The sequence below is a fragment of the Anomaloglossus baeobatrachus genome, chromosome 5 (assembly GCF_048569485.1).
Source record: "Anomaloglossus baeobatrachus isolate aAnoBae1 chromosome 5, aAnoBae1.hap1, whole genome shotgun sequence".
Taxonomy (NCBI): domain Eukaryota; kingdom Metazoa; phylum Chordata; class Amphibia; order Anura; family Aromobatidae; genus Anomaloglossus; species Anomaloglossus baeobatrachus.
In genome coordinates this window covers 234,789,339-234,809,826 of record NC_134357.1, presented here as the reverse complement: position 1 = coordinate 234,809,826, position 20,488 = coordinate 234,789,339, and the positions used below count along the sequence as shown (strand labels likewise).

General features: G+C 48.0%; 1 protein-coding gene across 1 annotated transcript in view; it reads right to left on the bottom strand.

Annotated features, from left to right (window-relative positions):
• The window catches only part of LOC142312712 (uncharacterized), a 167,417-nt gene that overhangs the window by 75,862 nt on the left and 71,067 nt on the right, over positions 1-20,488 (bottom strand). Inside the window, exons 10-12 of the mRNA XM_075351700.1 lie at positions 12,823-12,953; positions 12,407-12,556; positions 12,201-12,324 (exon numbers count right to left, since the gene is read on the bottom strand). Of these exons, the coding sequence (XP_075207815.1) occupies positions 12,201-12,324; positions 12,407-12,556; positions 12,823-12,953 (405 nt within the window). The remainder of the gene's footprint in view (positions 1-12,200; positions 12,325-12,406; positions 12,557-12,822; positions 12,954-20,488) is intronic.

The following is a 20,488-nucleotide window of genomic DNA, read 5'->3' as shown; positions in this document are numbered from 1 at the left end:
CCCGCACGGATTGGCCGCTCGCCCAGGCTCCGCCCGCACACGGATTGGCCGGCCGCTCGCCCAGGCTCCGCCCCCCACACGGATTGGCCTCTCGCCCCGGCACACTGCACGCATTGGCAACTCGGCCACGCCCCGCCCCCCTCACGCAATGCATGCTCGCTCTGGCCCCGCCCCCAGCACGCATTCCCCGAACCGACACGGAGCCACGACTCCCAGGTGAGTACTGTACCCCCGGGAGCCCACATCAGCGTACGCCGCCAACCCAGCCGACACATACCCTCGCATTGCTGGGGTTGCCGCCGTATGCTGGTGTGGGCTCCCGTGCGAGCGGGGGACGGGATACGCTGGTAACCATGGTAGCATAGTTACCAGCGCATCAAGGTCCTGCAGCGGCGGAACATACACACACACACACACATCAGATCACACTCACTCTCACACACACATCACATCGCATCCACACACTCACAACATTCTGGGATATCGCTTGCTTCTCGGCGGCAATACTGTGGAGTGACCTTCCAGGACCTGCCGGAGGATCCCATGGCCAGAAGCATGTGGTATCTCCGGATGTTGTGATTGTGTGAGCGCGTATGTGCGATATCGTCAGTGTGTGTGTGTGAGTGTATGCAATCGGATGTGTGCGTGTGCGTGTATGCGATCGGATGTGTGTGAGTGTGTTCTGATGTGTGAGTGTGTGTGTGTGTGTGTGAGTGTATGCGATCGGATCTGTGAGTGTCGGCAGAGGAGCACGGCGTGCTGGGGGAGGCTGGGAGGAGAGAGGCTGATGCTGGGGGAGGCTGGGAGGAGAGAGGCTGATGCTGGGGGAGGCTGAGGCTGGGAGGAGAGAGGCTGATGCTGGGGACAGAGAGGCTGATGCTGGGGACAGAGAGGCTGATGCTGGGGACAGAGAGGCTGATGCTGGGGACAGAGAGGCTGATGCTGGGGACAGAGAGGCTGATGCTGGGGACAGAGAGGCTGATGCTGGGGACAGAGAGGCTGATGCTGGGGACAGAGAGGCTGATGCTGGGGACAGAGAGGCTGATGCTGGGGACAGAGAGGCTGATGCTGGGGACAGAGAGGCTGATGCTGGGGACAGAGAGGCTGATGCTGGGGACAGAGAGGCTGATGCTGGGGACAGAGAGGCTGATGCTGGGGACAGAGAGGCTGATGCTGGGGACAGAGAGGCTGATGCTGGGGACAGAGAGGCTGATGCTGGGGACAGAGAGGCTGATGCTGGGGACAGAGAGGCTGATGCTGGGGACAGAGAGGCTGATGCTGGGGACAGAGAGGCTGATGCTGGGGACAGAGAGGCTGATGCTGGGGACAGAGAGGCTGATGCTGGGGACAGAGAGGCTGATGCTGGGGACAGAGAGGCTGATGCTGAGAGGAGAGAGGCTGATGCTGAGAGGAGAGAGGCTGATGCTGGGAGGAGAGAGGCTGATGCTGGGAGGAGAGAGGCTGATGCTGGGAGGAGAGAGGCTGATGCTGGGAGGAGAGAGGCTGATGCTGGGAGGAGAGAGGCTGATGCTGGGAGGAGAGAGGCTGATGCTGGGAGGAGAGAGGCTGATGCTGGGAGGAGAGAGGCTGATGCTGGGAGGAGAGAGGCTGATGCTGGGAGGAGAGAGGCTGATGCTGGGAGGAGAGAGGCTGATGCTGGGAGGAGAGAGGCTGATGCTGGGAGGAGAGAGAGGCTGATGCTGGGAGGAGAGAGAGGCTGATGCTGGGAGGAGAGAGAGGCTGATGCTGGGAGGAGAGAGAGGCTGATGCTGGGAGGAGAGAGAGGTTGATGCTGGTGCAGCATGGGGGATGGAGCACGATGGGGGGTGCGCAGCATGGGGGATGGAGCACGATGGGGGGTGCGCAGCATGGGGGATGGAGCACGATGGGGGGTGCGCAGCATGGCGGATGGAGCATGTTTGGCAGGAAAACAACAATAGAGAAGGGCACCACCTAGTGGGATCTCCTGGTATACTAAACACGTACACAGAAAGGGGGAAGAAAGGTATACCAAAACGGGATCACCACAACAATATATAAAGAATAAATATTTTATTGATTCACGCAGAAACAAGAAACCACATATCTCCGCACTTGGAGTGTGGGCACACAATAACACAATTTAAAAACACTTAAAAAAAGCCAAAGGCATGGACACCATACACGCCAGGAAAAGTGACATATGAAAAATACAATGTCAATACAACGAAGGTACTCTATAGGATATTGCACAAAGCCCGGTCCAGAATCGGTCTGTATATAATGGTAATGAGACGGAGACTGTATGGTATAATATACAGAATAAGTGGGATGCGAAGTTGGAAATCGCTGTACAGATACAGACAGATATATCAACACCTAAATATAAGTAATTACACGTGTTGCAGTAAGTTACCCCTATATGCAGTGACCACGGAGGTCAAGGAGTCGTATAGTGAAGACCTAGTGGTACACCATGTGCATTAACAGGCAATTTTATAGCTGATCAGGGAAAAGGCAGCACACTGCAGGTACGTATAGAGGTTAGACTAAATCTGCAACATATTTGGTATAATACAAGTGCATAATAAGTGGAATGCGAAGTTGGAAAATCGCTGTACAGATACAGACAGATATGTCAACACCTGAATATAAGTAATTACACGTGTTGCAGTAAGTTACCCCTAGATGCAGTGACCACGGGGGTCAATGAGTCGTATAGTGGTGACCCAGTGGTACACCATGTGCATTAACAGGCAAATTTATAGCTGATCAAGGCAGCACACTGCAGGTATGTATAGAGGTTAGACTAAATCTGCAAAATGTTTGGTATAATACAAGTGCATCAACAGCAGGCACCACATACAGTCAGTATCTCCAGTATATAGAGATATACACCATACCTATTACCCCTATGATAAACCTATTAGTGCAGCATGTGCAATATAGACCAGTATATAGTAGTGTACGCAAAGTACTGCAGATATATATATAGAGGTTTAGAAGTTTAGAAAGACCTGCGCAATATATTAAACATGTTGCAAGTATATCAGTACTCATCGGAGCTCCATGCTCAGTGCCCAGGATCTCCCAGCTGCAACACTGGTGAGTACTGATGACCGGTCCTTAAATAGGACACACAGTAACATTGCACACTGCCTTTCTTTCCCCTGAGGAAGCCACTGTACACGTGGCGATACGCGTGGGGTTCCACGCCAGGAATTTAGTTGGTACTCTCTTTATCTACTCCTCCTTCATGGCTGCCATTATATTTTGGGGTAGTAAGTACGGTCCCGCTCTTGCACTATCTCTAGCCTAAATCTGTATATCCCTGCCTTGGCCTCTTTGTACTTTTTGGCCCTATCCTTACAGGCACGGTTCATATTTCTTATTTGCTGGGGGTATTGGCTGCATGAGGTATATTCTCTTTACACTCATTGGTCTTATATTGATACCCATTGTGTTGCCCTTTATTGATATACTTGCAACATGTTTAATATATTGCGCAGGTCTTTCTAAACTTCTAAACCTCTATATATATCTGCAGTACTTTGCGTACACTACTATATACTGGTCTATATTGCACATGCTGCACTAATAGGTTTATCATAGGGGTAATAGGTATGGTGTATATCTCTATATACTGGAGATACTGACTGTATGTTGTGCCTGCTGTTGATGCACTTGTATTACACCAAACATTTTGCAGATTTAGTCTAACCTCTATACATACCTGCAGTGTGCTGCCTTTTCCCTGATCAGCTATAAAATTGCCTGTTAATGCACATGGTGTACCACTAGGTCTTCACTATACGACTCCTTGACCTCCGTGGTCACTGCATATAGCGGTAACTTACTGCAACACGTGTAATTACTTATATTTAGGTGTTGATATATCTGTCTGTATCTGTACAGCGATTTCCAACTTCGCATCCCACTTATTCTGTATATTATACCATACAGTCTCCGTCTCATTACCATTATATACAGACCGATTCTGGGACCGGGCTTTGTGCAATATCCTGTAGAGTACCTTCGTTGTATTGACATTGTATTTTTCATATGTCACTTTTCCTGGCGTGTATGGTGTCCATGCCGTTGGCTTTTTTAAGTGATTTTAAATTGTGTTATTGTGTGCCCACACTCCAAGTGCGGAGATATGTGGTTTCTTGTTTCTGCGTGAATCAATAAAATATTTATTCTTTATATATTGTTGTGGTGATCCCGTTTTGGTATACCTTTCTTCCCCCTTTCTGAGCACGTTTGGGAGTGCGCAGCATGGCGGATGGAGCACGTTTGGGAGCGCGCAGCATGGCGGATGGAGCACGTTTGGGAGTGCGCTGCATGGTGGATGGAGCACGATGGGGGGTGCGCAGCATGGGGGATGGAGCACGATGGGAGGTGCACACCTCCCCCCAACACACACACACACACAAAACACACCACACACACACTGGGAACCACAAACACCGCCCTACACAGACACCCACACACACAGACAACGCTGCACACACACAACACCCAACACACAAACACCGAGGCATACATAAATATACGCACATACCACGCAACACACACACATTGCACAAAACATTCCTCCCCCAAAACACACCACACACACAAACCGCGCAACACACACACACACAACGCTACAGACACACAGCACTCCACTAACAACGCAACACACGCAACACACATACAACAACACTCTCACCCCCCGCCACACCCAGACAACACCCAGAACATGTACAGCGCCCTACACAAACACTTGGTAACTACAGACAACATCTATCTATATATATCTATATATATATCTATATCTATATATATATATATCTATATATATATATATATATATATATATATATATATATAACAAAAATCATACATTAACTACACAATACGTAAATTCTAGAATACCCGATGCGTAGAATCGGGCCACCTTCTAGTTTATTAGATTTTCTGTTAATATTAAATTATTAATCACTTAATATTGAGCAGAATTAAGTATGATGACAGCCCCTATATACAGTATGAGCCCCCACACCACCCCCTACATACAGTATGAGCCCCACATTGCCCTCTATATACACACACAAAATGAGCCCCCATAAAGCCCCTCTATATACAATGTGAGCCCCCACAAAGCCCCTCTATATACAATGTGAGCCGCCACATAGCCCCTCTATATAAATTATGAGCTCCCAGAGACTGTGGTATACAGTCTTTTGAAAGAGAATTTGGTACGTGAAGTCATGACATCTGCTGTGCCTCACACCGATTGGTGGAAAATTGAGCCAGCAGCACCATCCTTTACCACTGTGTTCACTGCTGTATGCATCCTATGGATACAAATAGTGTTGTCATCAGGCAGTGGACGGGCAGCCTGGGAGGGCACGGTGAGTTCCGCGGTCCACTATTTTCAGCCCTTCAGATGTCTCGATCCGCGGTGCTGGACTGGAACAGCCAGAAGGCCATATGTGGCCTGTGGCCCATAATTTGCGCAGCCCTGCTCTATGAGCATATAATAAGGTTGTGGCATGCACAACCTGGTCAGGTGGACCCTCCCTTCATCTCCCCCTAATGTCCTCTACCCTATACTCTATCAGTCTATGTGCGCTTGCATCTATTTTCTCCTCTACAACTTTATACAGGTGCCAACACATTCGGCCATGACTGTATATACATGTGCATCTCAATAAATTAAAATATCATCAAAAATTTAATTTATTTCAGTAAATCAATATAAAAAAGGGAAACACATATATTATATAGAGTCATTACAAACAGAGTGATCTAATTCAATGTTTATTTCTGTTAATGTTGATGCTTATGGCTTACAGCCAATGAAAACCCATAAGTAATTATCCCAGAAAGCTAGAATAATTATCACAAAACACCTTCAAAGGCTTCCTAGCATTTAAAATGGTCCTTTTGTCTGGTTCAGTTAGGAAACACAATCATAGAGAAGAATGCTGATTTGACAGATGTCCAGAAGGCAGTCATTGACACATTCCAAAAGGAGAGTAAGCCACAAAAAGTCATTGATAAAGATGTTGGCTGTTCACAGAGTGCTGAATCCAAACATATTAATGGAAAGTTGACTGGAAGGAAAACATGTGGTAGAAAACAGTGCACAAGCAACCAGGATTACCGCAGCCTTGTTAAGAAAAGGCCATTCAAACATTTGGGGGAGATTCACAAGGAGTGGACTGCTGCTGGAGTCAGTGCTTCAAAAGCCACCACACACAGACATATCCAGGACATGGGCTACAAGTGGTGCTTTCCTTGTGTCAAGAGACGCATTACCAATAGACAACACCAGAAGCGTCTTACCTGGGCCAAGGAGAAAAAGAACTGGACTGTTGCTCTGTTGGCCAAGGTGTTGTTTTCAAATTAAAATAAATTTTGCATTTCATTTGGAAATCAAGGCCCCAGAGTCTGGAGGAAGAGTGGAGAGGCCACAATCCAAGCTGCTGGAGGTCTAGTGTGAGGTTTCCACAATCAGTGATGGTTTGGGGAGCCATGTCATCTGCTAGTGTAGGTCAACTGTGTATTATCAAGACCAAAGTCAGTACAGCCGTCTGTGACGACATGGACTCTCATGGGTTAAAGTTTCTTAACATTCAGCCAGACGTATTGTTCTACTGTGTGGTAACTCATGTTTGCTTAACTATTGTTTGGGACCAGACCCTTCGGAGCATTCATTGTATTGTAGTTGTGTATTGCTAATCTAATGTAAATTACCTTAGTAGCCATTGTCGAGTCTGTGACTTGCAGACTCCATGTAGATATCCTCAGTCATTCTGTAGACATCATTTGGATGAACATTGTCCATGCAGCTGGAGATTCATCCAATGGGAGAGGCAATCTTGTCCAACCAATCGATGAGGACGCAGTGTATCCAAGTGAAAGGCTGTGGCTATAAAAGGGATTTCTTTAAGCCACCAGGGTTTTTTTTGTTGATGGATGCTGATGGATCCAGTCTAAGCTCTTTGGAGCTGACTAGAGGATCAGGATATCTTATGGCTTCAATCTCCGGTTCCGGTTGGAGACCATATCCACAGCCTAGGGATTTCGACTCCAGCTGCCAGGATTGTAACATCATACCAGGACTACCTAAGGAGCACACCCAGGTTGGGACAGTTCAGTCACCTGTTACAGACTTTGCAGACCTCACACAGCTTCCTAAATCTGGCATTATTCCTTTCTCGGTGGGTGCCCGCCAAAAGCGGGGTGCTGCTGGATTGGAGTAAATAGCCCTGGAACCTCTGAGGCATGGACATTCTAAATCCCTGGTGAGCCAGCAGAAGGGTGAGACTCTGTTGCCTGTTACATTTGTGTTTTGCTGGTTATGTGTTATGTGCCGTTAATTGTTTGGGGATCCAATAAAGTCTAATTATTTTGGTTCCCTCACCCTGTGTTGTCTGAGTAGTGTTACGCCCACGGTTAAGGAGGCCGGCGTTCAGTTGGGATGAGCCCTGAGCCACGCTGTCTTTCTAAAGGCGGCGGGTTTTAGTGGACGAGAGCACCCACTGAGCCCCGTGTCTCCACAATTGGTGGCAGCAGTGGGATACTACTCAGCCTGGTTTACCCAGGGGAGCTGCAGTGGACTGGTGTTTTCGGACACTGTCCAGGGCTCAACAACCAGGGAGGCACATAAGCATACCCAGCAGGCCATAGGGGAGGCATTCAGGTTTCGGACGCTGCCATGTCCAACCCCACCAGCTCAGCCATGGACAAGGACCAGAGAGGAGTTACGACTGCAGCAGTAAATGGATGCTACAGGATCTGTGCCAGAGGCGAAAGATTATCTACTGGAACGCTGAGACTCAGTCGGACTTGATCCAGAAATTAGTCCGTTGGGATGCCCAGAATGATGCAGAGGACGATGAGGATCCCGCCGATATTGACCCAGAGGATTTAAACTATGTGCCACATCATGGATCTAGTGACAATCGGGAATCAACTTTGTCCAAAATGGCCCAAGCCACAGCATTGTTGGATGCATTGGGGCCTAGATCCTCAAGAGAAGAGAGGGCTTTGGTTCTGGAACATGTTTATGGGATTGCAGCTGACGTACTGCTAGCACCAGCCGCTCGAGAAGGATGGTCCCGCTACCCAGCAGAAGCTGCACCAAAACAAAGAGGCCGCATGCTTGGAGCCCGTCTGCCACTCCAACCAGTCAACATATGCCGAGATGCATTAACGAGACCTGAGGAATGCTACTCCCAAGAAACACCAATAGCTGAGGAAGTGGTTTATCCAGTCCACACCCTACGGCAGGCCAGACACCGTACACCAGCCAACCTCCATCCTCACATCCAGACGGTCAAGGTCGGTGATATACAGGCTCAGGGACTTCGAGACATTGGATCTTCCATCACTCTGGTAAACCCAGTTATTGTTTCCCCAGAAGACTATTTACCAGATTCCTAAGTATCCATCTCTCTGGCTGAGGGCCAGCGCTCGGACGTCCCTCTGGCATGTGTGCAGTTGGACCTAAGGACCAACCAGTAAGTGATCGATGTGGGGATTGTGAACAGCCTCCCCATACCGGTCATTGTGGAGACTGACCAGAGCAAGGCTGATGTGGAGCTTATGAACAGCATCCCCACCCCTGGTATTTTGGGAACTAACCAGGAAGCGATCGATGTGGGACTTGTGAACACTCTCCCTATACCTGTCATTGTGGAGACTGACCAGAGCAAGGCTGATGTGGAGCTTATGGACACCGTCCCCACACCAGTTACTTTGGGGTCTGACCAGGAAGAGGTCCATATGGAGTTTATGGACAGCCTCCCCACACCTGTTATTTCGGGGACTAGCCAGGAGGAAGTTGAAGTGGGGTTCATAGATGGCCCCACCAAGCCTGTTGTTTCGGATACCACTCAGAGGGAAGTGAAAGAGGGGCTTGGGGATTACCTGCTCACACCAGTCATTTTGGAGAATGACCTAGGACAAGGACTATCCAGTCAGTTTGAAGCAGCCATCACCCACTTCCAAGCCAAGCAGGACCCTGATGTGGATCTTTCTAACATCTTTTCCAAGGATAATTCACATTCCCAGTCTCCAGCATCCACTTCTGAGCCAAGAACCGTGAGTAAGCCTAACCACACTGTGGCTATTGACTGGGGGAAGATTGATAATAAGAAATGTATGCAAGCCCAACTCATGGACCCCACCTTAGTGCTTGTCCGCAATATGGCTGCTCAACCTGGGGAAGGTAATCAGGGGGAGGTGTATAGACGCGAGCCTCTGTTGCTGACCTCACCATTAAAAAGGACAATGCCGTCAAGAGGAGAAGGATGATCGGAAGCCTATCATGTCTGGCTAATATTAAGAAGGGGGAGGAATGTGACGACATGGACTCTCATGAGTTAAAGTTTCTTAACATTCAGCCAGACGTATTGTTCTACTGTGTGGTAACTCATGTTTGCTTAACTATTGTTTGGGACCAGACCCTTCGGAGCATTCATTGTATTGTAGTTGTGTATTGCTAATCTAATGTAAATTACCTTAGTAGCCATTGTCGAGTCTGTGACTTGCAGACTCCATGTAGATATCCTCAGTCTTTCTGTAGACATCATTTGGATGAACATTGTCCATGCAGCTTGAGATTCATCCAATGGGAGAGGTGATCTTGTCCAACCAATCGATGAGGACGCAGTGTATCCAAGTGGAAGGCTGTGGCTATAAAAGGGATTTCTTTAAGCCACCAGGGTTTTTTTGTTGATGGATGCTGATGGATCCAGTCTAAGCTCTTTGGAGCTGACTATAGGATCAGCATATCTTATGGCTTCAATCTAGGGACTCCGGTTCCGGTTGGAGACCATATCCACAGCCTAGGGATTTCGACTCCGGCTGCCAGGATTGTAACATCATACCAGGGTTACCTAAGGAGGACACTCAGGTTGGGACAGTTCAGTCACCTGTTACAGACTTTGCAGACCTCACACAGCTTCCTAAATCTGGCATTATTCCTTTCTTGGTGGGTGCCCGCCAAAAGCGGGGTGCTGCTGGATTGGAGTAAATAGCCCTGGAACCTCTGAGGCATGGACATTCTAAATCCCTGGTGAGCCAGCGGAAGGGTGAGACTCTGTTGCCTGTTACATTTGTGTGTTTTGCTGGTTATGTGTTATGTGCCGTTAATTGTTTGGGGATCCAATAAAGTCTAATTATTGTGGTTCCATCACCCTGTGTTGTCTGAGTAGTTTTACGGCCACGGTTAAGGAGGCCGGCGTTCAGTTGGGATGAGCCCTGAGCCATGCTGTCTTTCTAAAGGCGGCGGGTTTTAGTGGACGAGAGCACCCACTGAGCCCCGTGTCTCCACACCGTCTACCAGGACATTTTAGAGCACTTCATGCTTCCCTCTGCTGACAAAGCTTTATGGAGATGGAAATTTAATTTTTCAGCAGGACTTGGCACCTGTCCAGACTGCCAAAAGTACCAATACCTGGTTTAATAACCACAGTATCACTGTACTTGATTGGGCAGCAAATTCACCTGACCCTCAGCCCATAGAGAATCTATAGGGTATGGTCAAGAGGAAGATGAGCGACACCAGACCCAACAATGCAGACGAGCTGAAGGCTGCTATCAAAGCAATCTGAGCTTCCATAACACCTCAGCAGTGCCACAGGCTGATCTCCTCCATGCCACGTCGCATTGATGCAGTAATTCATGCAAAAGGAGCCATGACCAAGTATTAAGTGCATTTACTGCACAGACTTTTCAGTAGGCGCCAACATTTCTGAGTTTAAAAATCATTTTTTCAGTTGATCTTATATAATACACTAATTTTCTGAGATAATGACGTTTGGGTTTTCATTGGCTGTAAGCCATAATCCTCAACAATAAAAGAAATAAACACTTGAAATAGATCACTGTGTGTAATGACTCTATATAATATATGTGCTTCCCTTTTTGTCCCATGGCTTTACTGCAGTTGAGTGATTTGCGGTGCCGTAAAGCATTCAACTGCATATAAAAGCGCTGACAGCAGCGGCCCCGTGTATGGGATGCGATCATGGAGGAGTGCTTCTTGCGGACCGCAGGCCCATAGATCCATGATCGCGTCCTGTACACGGGGCCGCTGCCAGCGCTTTACTGCAGTTTAATGCTTTACGGCACCGCAAAGAATTCAACTGCAGTAAAGTGATAGTGGCGGTGGCCCCATGTACAGGACGCTATCGCGTCTATGGGCCTGCAGTCTGCCTGAAGAAGCTGAAGGCACCGCGGGAACGGAGGACAGGTGAGAATAAGGTTTAGGCTGGTTTCAGACGTCCGTGTTTTAGGTACGTGTGATACCCATTTTTTTTTTACACGGATGCCACACGTACCCATGTTATTCTATACTAGTACTCACACGGCCGTGTTTTCACACGGTCCGTGTGACCTCTCATGAGCCTGCACGCACACACTGAGACATGTCCGTTTTTTCTCCAGCAGCAGGGGTGTCACACGTACCGCACACTGATGTGATCCGTGAGACATTAGTGTAACACGTACCGAAGCAAACACGTGTCTTTTTAATAAAAATATTTTCTATATTTACCTGTATCCAGCGATACAGTCTCTGGCTCTGCTACCTCCTGTTCCTGACCCCCGCTCATTATACTCATTGAATATTCAGTGCCCTGTGGAGCTTGAAGCCGGAGCATCGCGGGAACTTAAGTTAAAGTACATGTCATTACAGATGCAGTGATGCTAAATGTGACTTTTTAAGCTATGCTTTTTTATTTCCATATTAAAATAATTGCTTTTTCATTGAAAACTGGGAATTTGGGGAGGGCGTTTTTCACTTTTTTTAAACACTTAAAAATCTTTTTTTTTTTTTACAATTTTTTATTAGTTTTCCAGGGAACGGAAAACATGAAATATTATGACTGCATTAATAATTCACAACACTACTTTATCCGTATGGTGCTTGAAGGACAGGTAGCCTATGAAGCCCTGCCTTATACAGGATCGGATAGGCTGAAATATATGGCAGACCTGAAGACCTACAGTATGTTAGGCCTCTTATTGCGGCACTCTTCAAATCGTGCTGTGGGGGTGTGGATGGTCTGACAGAAGGAGCCACATTACTGCTCCAGATCATGATGGATATATACATGACATTGCATTAAAGGGTTAATATATTGCCAGCTTAAACCTTTAGCTCCAGGAATTCATCAAAATAGCGCTATTGCTTACGATAAAGAAAAGTCTCCTCCTACCTGATGACCTAAGGTGTTGGCAGTTCTCCATCATGACGTCCTTGTACAGATCCTTGTGTTCTTCTACATACTCCCACTCCTCCATGGAGAAATAGACCGTGAAGTCCTGACACCTTATGGGTACCTGACATGGGAACGATAATATCATTATGCAGACACATCTCATGGCCTACTATGTAATGATCTAACATTCTTAGTGTGATCACCTCTCCAGTCAGCAGACCAATAATCTGGTTAGCGAGGTCTTGGATCTTCTGCCATTCACTTCTTTCTTGACTTTTGTTCAATCCCTCTGACCCATACGATTCCCAAATAGGTGTGATCATTTTACTGGACTTCTTCACTGGTCCATATTTCTGGCAATCAAAAAGAAAATAATCTGAACTTATTAAGATCAAATTCAATGCAAGATTGTAAACCTCTTCAAGTGCAAGTATCTTCATTTTGGGAGGGTTTTCAGAGTGTTGAGCGTTTAATAACATTACCAATTGGAGGGGGGCATGAATGATAAATTAACCAGTCATGCAGGATAATGTTCTTTGTAAAGAAAAATATTGCCATACCATTGATGGATAAAGATGGTTATTTATGATGTCATTTAAGTATGTATGGAAATTCTCACCTCTCCAGTCAACAGGTATATAATCTCCAAAGTTAGATTCAATATCAAGCCAGTGTTATTTCTCCTCTCTTCAACCATCCTAAATGACCAGCACTGATGACCCTCAGGATATTTCATCTTGATCCCACAAGCTGTCAAAAAAAACAAAAAAAAACCCAAACTACTCTTATATGAAAGTATCCATGATTTCAAGGTGGAAAAATATTTCAGTTTTTCTTGTTTAATAAATTTGCAAAATGTCTACATGTTTTTTTCTGTCAAGATGGGGTGCAGAGTGTACATTAATGAGAAAAAAATGAACTTTTTTGAATTTACCAAATGTCTGCAATGAAACAAAGAGTGAAAAATTTAAAAAGGGTCTGAATACTTTCCGTACCCACTGTATGTATCCCATTAAAACAAGTTACAGATCAACAAAGAAAAAAACTGGCCTGCATCGATGGATAAATAATTTTTCTGTACAAACATTGGTCTGGTTGGAAAGAATTCAGTATTCCTACAGTCCTAGTGTAAAGTGAACGTGTCAGGCATTCATCATTCCTACAGCCCTAGTGTAAAGTGAACGTGTCAGGCATTCATCATTCCTACAGCCCTAGTGTAAAGTGAACGTGTCAGGCATTCAGCATTCCTACAGTCCTAGTGTAAGGTGAACGTGTCAGGCATTCAGCATTCCTACAGCCCTAGTGTAAAGTGAACGTGTCAGGCATTCAGTATTCCTACAGTCCTAGTGTAAAGTGAACGTGTCACGCATTCAGTATTCCTACAGTCCTAGTGTAAAGTGAACGTGTCAGGCATTCAGCATTCCTACAGTCCTAGTGTAAGGTGAACGTGTCACGCATTCAGCATTCCTACAGTCCTAGTGTAAGGTGAACGTGTCAGGCATTCAGTATTCCTACAGCCCTAGTGTAAGGTGAACGTGTCACGCATTCAGCATTCCTACAGTCCTAGTGTAAGGTGAACGTGTCAGGCATTCAGCATTCCTACAGTCCTAGTGTAAGGTGAACGTGTCAGGCATTCAGCATTCCTACAGTCCTAGTGTAAAGTGAACGTGTCAGGCATTCAGCATTCCTACAGCCCTAGTGTAAAGTGAACGTGTCAGACATTCAGTATTCCTACAGTCCTAGTGTAAGGTGAACGTGTCAGGCATTCAGCATTCCTACAGCCCTAGTGTAAAGTGAACGTGTCAGGCATTCAGCATTCCTACAGCCCTAGTGTAAAGTGAACGTGTCAGGCATTCAGCATTCCTACAGCCCTAGTGTAACGTGAACGTGTCAGGCATTCAGTATTCCTTCAGTCCTAGTGTAAAGTGAACGTGTCAGGCATTCAGTATTCCTACAGCCCTAGTGTAAAGTGAATGTGTCAGGCATTCAGTATTCCTACAGTCCTAGTGTAAGGTGAACGTGTCACGCATTCAGTATTCCTACAGCCCTAGTGTAAAGTGAACGTGTCAGGCATTCAGCATTCCTACAGCCCTAGTGTAAAGTGAACGTGTCAGGCATTCAGCATTCCTACAGCCCTAGTGTAAAGTGAACGTGTCAGGCATTCAGCATTCCTACAGCCCTAGTGTAAGGTGAACGTGTCAGGCATTCAGCATTCCTACAGTCCTAGTGTAAGGTGAACGTGTCAGGCATTCAGCATTCCTACAGCCCTAGTGTAAGGTAAACGTGTCAGGCATTCAGTATTCCTCCAGCCCTAGTGTAAAGTGAACGTGTCAGGCATTAAGCATTCCTACAGCCGTAGTGTAAAGTGAACGTGTCAGGCATTCAGCATTCCTACAGCCCTAGCGTAAGGCCCGTTTCACACGTCAGTGAAAAACAGTGACGTTTTTCACTGGCGTGTAAAACACGCACATGTCCCTGCGTGTGCCGTGATTCACGGCACACGTGGGTTGTCTAAGTGCAATCCGGGCTCCGTTCTCCGTGGTCCGTGATTGCACTTAGAAAACAACTCACCTGTGCGCGCTCCCGCTGTCCATGGTGCTGATCGCTCCCGCGGTGCAGCATCCGGCCGGCATTGACCCCCGCAGCAGCTGCTTCCGGGTCGGCTGTGTCGCGCATAATGAATATGTGCGACAATAATGAGTCGGCTCAGAAGCAGCAAGCAGAACGGACTGCAGAGGACATCGCTGGACGCCGGGTGAGTAAAAATGATTTTTATTTTAAAAGTACGTTTTTTTCTGGCACGTGTTTCACGGACCACACCAATGCGTGGTCCGTGGAACATCAGTGATGCCAGAAAAAAAATGGACATGTCTCCGTGTGGCAATCACGCACACGCGGGTACGCCGCACGGAGACACGTGCAGTGAAAAATCACTGACGTGTGAGCAGACCCATTCATTATAAGGTGTCTGCGTATGTCAGTGATTCTGGTACGTTTTAAAAAAAGCACAAACGTACCAGAATCACTGACGTGTGAAAGGGGTCTAAAGTGAACGTGTCAGGCATTCAGCATTCCTACAGTCCTAGTGTAAAGTGAACGTGTCAGGCATTCAGCATTCCTACAGCCGTAGTGTAAAGTGAACGTGTCAGGCATTCAGTATTCCTACAGCCCTAGTGTAAAGTGAACGTGTCAGGCATTCAGCATTCCTACAGCCCTAGTGTAAAGTGAACGTGTCAGGCATTCAGTATTCCTACAGTTTTAGTGTAAGGTGAACGTGTCAGGCATTCAGCATTCCTACAGTCCTAGTGTAAAGTGAATGTGTCAGGCATTCAGTATTCCTACAGTCCTAGTGTAAGGTGAACGTGTCAGGCATTCAGTATTCCTACAGCCGTAGTGTAAAATGAACGTGTCAGGCATTCAGTATTCCTTCAGTCCTAGTGTAAAGTGAACGTGTCAGGCATTCAGTATTCCTCCAGCCCTAGTGTAAGGTGAACGTGTCAGGCATTCAGTATTCCTCCAGCCCTAGTGTAAAGTGAACGTGTCAGGCATTCAGCATTCCTACAGTCCTAGTGTAAGGTGAACGTGTCAGGCATTCAGCATTCCTACAGCCCTAGTGTAAAGTGAACGTGTCAGGCATTCAGCATTCCTACAGTCCTAGTGTAAAGTGAACGTGTCAGGCATTCAATATTCCTACAGCCCTAGTGTAAGGTGAACGTGTCAGGCATTCAGTATTCCTACAGCCCTAGTGTAAAGTGAACGTGTCAGGCATTCAGCATTCCTACAGTCCTAGTGTAAGGTGAATGTGTCAGGCATTCAGTATTCCTACAGTCCTAGTGTAAGGTGAACGTGTCACGCATTCAGTATTCCTACAGTCCTAGTGTAAAGTGAACGTGTCAGGCATTCAGCATTCCTACAGCCCTAGTGTAAGGTGAACGTGTCAGGCATTCAGTATTCCTACAGCCCTAGTGTAAGGTGAACGTGTCACGCATTCAGTATTCCTACAGTCCTAGTGTAAAGTGAACGTGTCACGCATTCAGTATTCCTACAGTCCTAGTGTAAGGTGAATGGCGTGTCATTCAAAACTACAAATTGTCATGCAAAAAAAAATGGCTATATCAACAGTTACAGGTGTTGAAAGAAGAGGTGGGAGAAACAAACATAAAAAGTGCCACTGCCAAGAATGGATTAAGGATTCCTACAGTCTTCTGAAGATTACAGAATTACCTAAAGGGAACCAGTCACTAGATTTATGTTTGTCCAACCACATGCAGCATGAATCATGTCTACAGCCCCCACAGCTCCCCAAGGCAGCATATTAGACCCCAGAGCCCCCCATACAGAGTATTATGTCCTTAGGGGATGGAGAAACCTGTGGGTGAAATCGAGATATTGAAACGAGGTGGGGAAGGCAGCCACAATGAGCGGCCTGTGGGCCACCGCTTGCAGTCCCCTTGTTGTCCAAGTCTGCTAGACGGATAGGAACAGGTAAAAGGCCCGGAAGTTAAAACACAAAAAAAAAAACAACTTAGAAATTTAAATCAATTGGTTCTTGCTATTACAAAAACAGACTAATAAGATTGCCCACCCGATTTACTCAGCGTTTCCACACAAATTATAGATTTTCTTTTCTGACTTAGCACGTTTAAAGTATTCTCGTGGTGCGGTTTTCTTCCTACTCACATATTCAAATACAGCATTTTTTCTGGAACCATGTATATATATAATTGCCTTATTCTGTCTGTCTGTCTGTCTGTCTTGCTCCAAAATTGTGTCCTTACGGTGACACAAAGCTGATTGGCCGCTGGGCTCGCCATGGCCCCGCCCCCCGCACGGATTGGCCGCTCGCCCAGGCTGCGCCCCCACACGGATTGGCCGGCCGCTCGCCCAGGCTCCGCCCCCCCACAGATTGGCCTCTCGCCCCGGCACCCTGCAGGCATTGGCAACTCGGCCACGCCCCGCCCCCCTCACGCAATGCACGCTAGCTCTGGCCCCGCCCCCCCACGCATTCCCCGAACCGACACGGTCACGGAGCCATGACTACCAGGTGAGTACTGTACCCCTGGGAGCCCACATCAGCGTACGCCGCCAAACCAGCCGACACATACCCTCGCATTGCTGGGGCTGGCCGGCGTATGCTGGTGTGGGCTCCCGTGCGAGCGGGGGGACGAGATATGCTGGTAACCATGGTAGCATAGTTACCAGCGCATCAAGGTCCTGCAGCGGCGGAAAATACACACACACACACACATCAGATCACACTCACTCTCACACACACATCACACACACATCACATCGCATCCACACATCAAGGTCTTGCAGCGGCGGAACATACACACACGCACACACATAACAGCACACACACACACACACACATACACACACATCACACACACATATCACATCGCATCCACATACTCACAACATCCTGGGATATCGCTTGCTTCTCGGCGGCGATACTGTGCGGTGAGCTTCCAGGACCTGCCGGAGGATCACATGGCCAGAAGCATGTGGTATCTCCGGATGTTGTGAGTATGAGCGCGTATGTGCAATATCGTCAATGTGTGTGTGTGTGTGAGTGTATGCGATCGGGTGTGTGTGAGTGTATGCGATTGGGTGTGTGTGGGTGTGTGTGAGTGTATGCGATCGGATCTGTGAGTGTCGGCAGAGGAGCACGGCGTGCTGGAGGAGCCTGGGAGGAGAGAGGCTGATGCTGGGAGGAGAGAGGCTGATGCTGGGAGGAGAGAGGCTGATGCTGGGGGAGGCTGAGGCTGGGGTAGGCTGGGAGGAGAGAGGCTGATGCTGGGAGGAGAGAGGCTGATGCTGGGGGAGGCTGAGGCTGGGGTAGGCTGGGAGGAGAGAGGCTGATGCTGGGGACAGAAAAGGCTGATGCTGGGAGGAGAGAGGCTGATGCTGGGAGGAGAGAGGCTGATGCTGGGAGGAGAGAGGCTGATGCTAGGGACAGAAAAGCCTGATGCTGGGAGGAGAAAGGCTGATGCTGGGATGAGAGAAGCTGATGCTGGGGACAGAGAGGCTGATGCTGGGGACAGAGAGGCTGATGCTGGGGACAGAGAGGCTGATGCTGGGGACAGAGAGGCTGATGCTGGGGACAGAGAGGCTGATGCTGGGATGAGAGAGGCTGATGCTGGGGACAGAGAGGCTGATGCTGGGGACAGAGAGGCTGATGCTGGGGACAGAGAGGCTGATGCTGGGGACAGAGAGGCTGATGCTGGGGACAGAGAGGCTGATGCTGGGGACAGAGAGGCTGATGCTGGGAGGAGAGAGGCTGATGCTGCGGGTAGAGAGGCTGATGCTGCGGATAGAGAGGCTGATGCTGGTGCAGCATGGGGGATGGAGCATGATGGGGGGTGCGCAGCATGGGGGATGGAGCACGTTTGGGAGTGTGCAGCATGGCGGATGGAGCACGTTTGGGAGTGCGCAGCATGGCGGATGGAGCACGTTTGGGAGTGCGCAGCATGGCGGATGGACCACGTTTGGGAGTGCGCAGCATGGCGGATGGAGCACGTTTGGGAGTGCGCAGCATGGCGGATGGACCACGTTTGGGAGTGCGCAGCATGGCGGATGGAGCACGTTTGAGAGTGCGCAACATGGCGGATGGAGCACGTTTGGGAGTGCGCAGCATGGCGGATGGAGCACGTTTGGGAGTGCGCAGCATGGCGGATGGAGCACGTTTGGGAGTGCGCAGCATGGCGGATGGAGCACGATGGTGGGTGCGCAGCATAGGGGATGGAGCACGATGGGGAGTGCGCTGCATGGGGGATGGAGCACGATGGGGAGTGCGGAGTATGGCGGATGGAGCACGTTTGGGAGTGCGCAGCATAGCGGATGGAGCACGTTTGGGAGTGCGCAGCATGGTGGATGGAGCACGTTTGGGAGTGCACAGCATGGGAGATGGAGCACGATGGGGGGTGCGCAGCATAGGGGATGGAGCACGATGGGGAGTGCGCTGCATGGGGGATGGAGCACGATGGGAAGTGCCCACCTCCCCCCAACACACACACACACAGACACCCGCGCGCACTGCACAACACACCACACACACACACACTGGGAACCACAAACAACTGCCCTACACAGACAACGCTGCACACACACACAACACCCAACACACAAACACCGCGGCACACACAAATATACGCACATACCGCACAACACACACATTGCACAAAACATACCTCTCCCCAAAACACACAAACCGTGCAACACACACACACACACACAACGCGACAGACACACAGCGCTCCACAAACAACGCAACACACGCAACACACATACAACACCGCTCTCACCCCCCGTCACACCCAGACAACACCCAGAACATGTACAGCGCCCTACACAAACACTTGGTAACTACAGACAACATATATATATATATATATATATATACACACACACACACACACACACACATACATATACATATATATATTATATATATATATATATATATATATATATTGTTGGAAGCCAACATGGACAATGTATGTATCATAACGAATTACTGGACTCCATATTGTATCTATCTATGGGCGGCACGGTGGCTCAGTGGCTAGCACTGCAGTCTTGCAGCGCTGGGGTCCTGGGTTCAAATCCCACCAAGGACACCATCTGCAAGGAGTTTGTATGTTCTCCCCGTGTTTGCGTGGGTTTCCTCCGGGTACTCCGGTTTCCTCCCACATTCCAAAGACATACAGATAGGGACTCTAGATTGTGAGCCCCAATGGGGACAGTGTTGCCAATGTATGTAAAGTGCTATGGAATTAATAGCGCTATATAAATGAATAAAATTATTATTATTATTATAATTATCAGCTACCAATATTACCAGGACTGTACATCAAAAGAATCGGCCATGTACAGTGAAGAGTTTCATGGCCATTGAAGAGGGAAGAAGGCCATTGTGTGTTCTGTGATGAACTGACCTTTGTCCTATCAACATGATAAAGGTTGCATCTTCACGTGAATTGAACATGGTGCCTTTAGCCTCTTGGAAGATACACAACACCTGTGGTATTCATGAATTGAATGTCCTGTTTATATCCTATTAAAATGGATATTGGTAAACAATCCCTTGTTCAAGTGGAATACAAGCCATTGTACTGGAGATGGACATCAGGTCTCCAACCTGAATGGAGTGTAAATCTGTCCTCAGGCTTTGTGATATGAAAGACCTTTGCTACATACCAGGACACTATCCACAGGATCCACAGGTTTGTCAAGACTCCTCTTAATCCTTTAACAAATTGACCTCGGAGAGCCACCTTCAG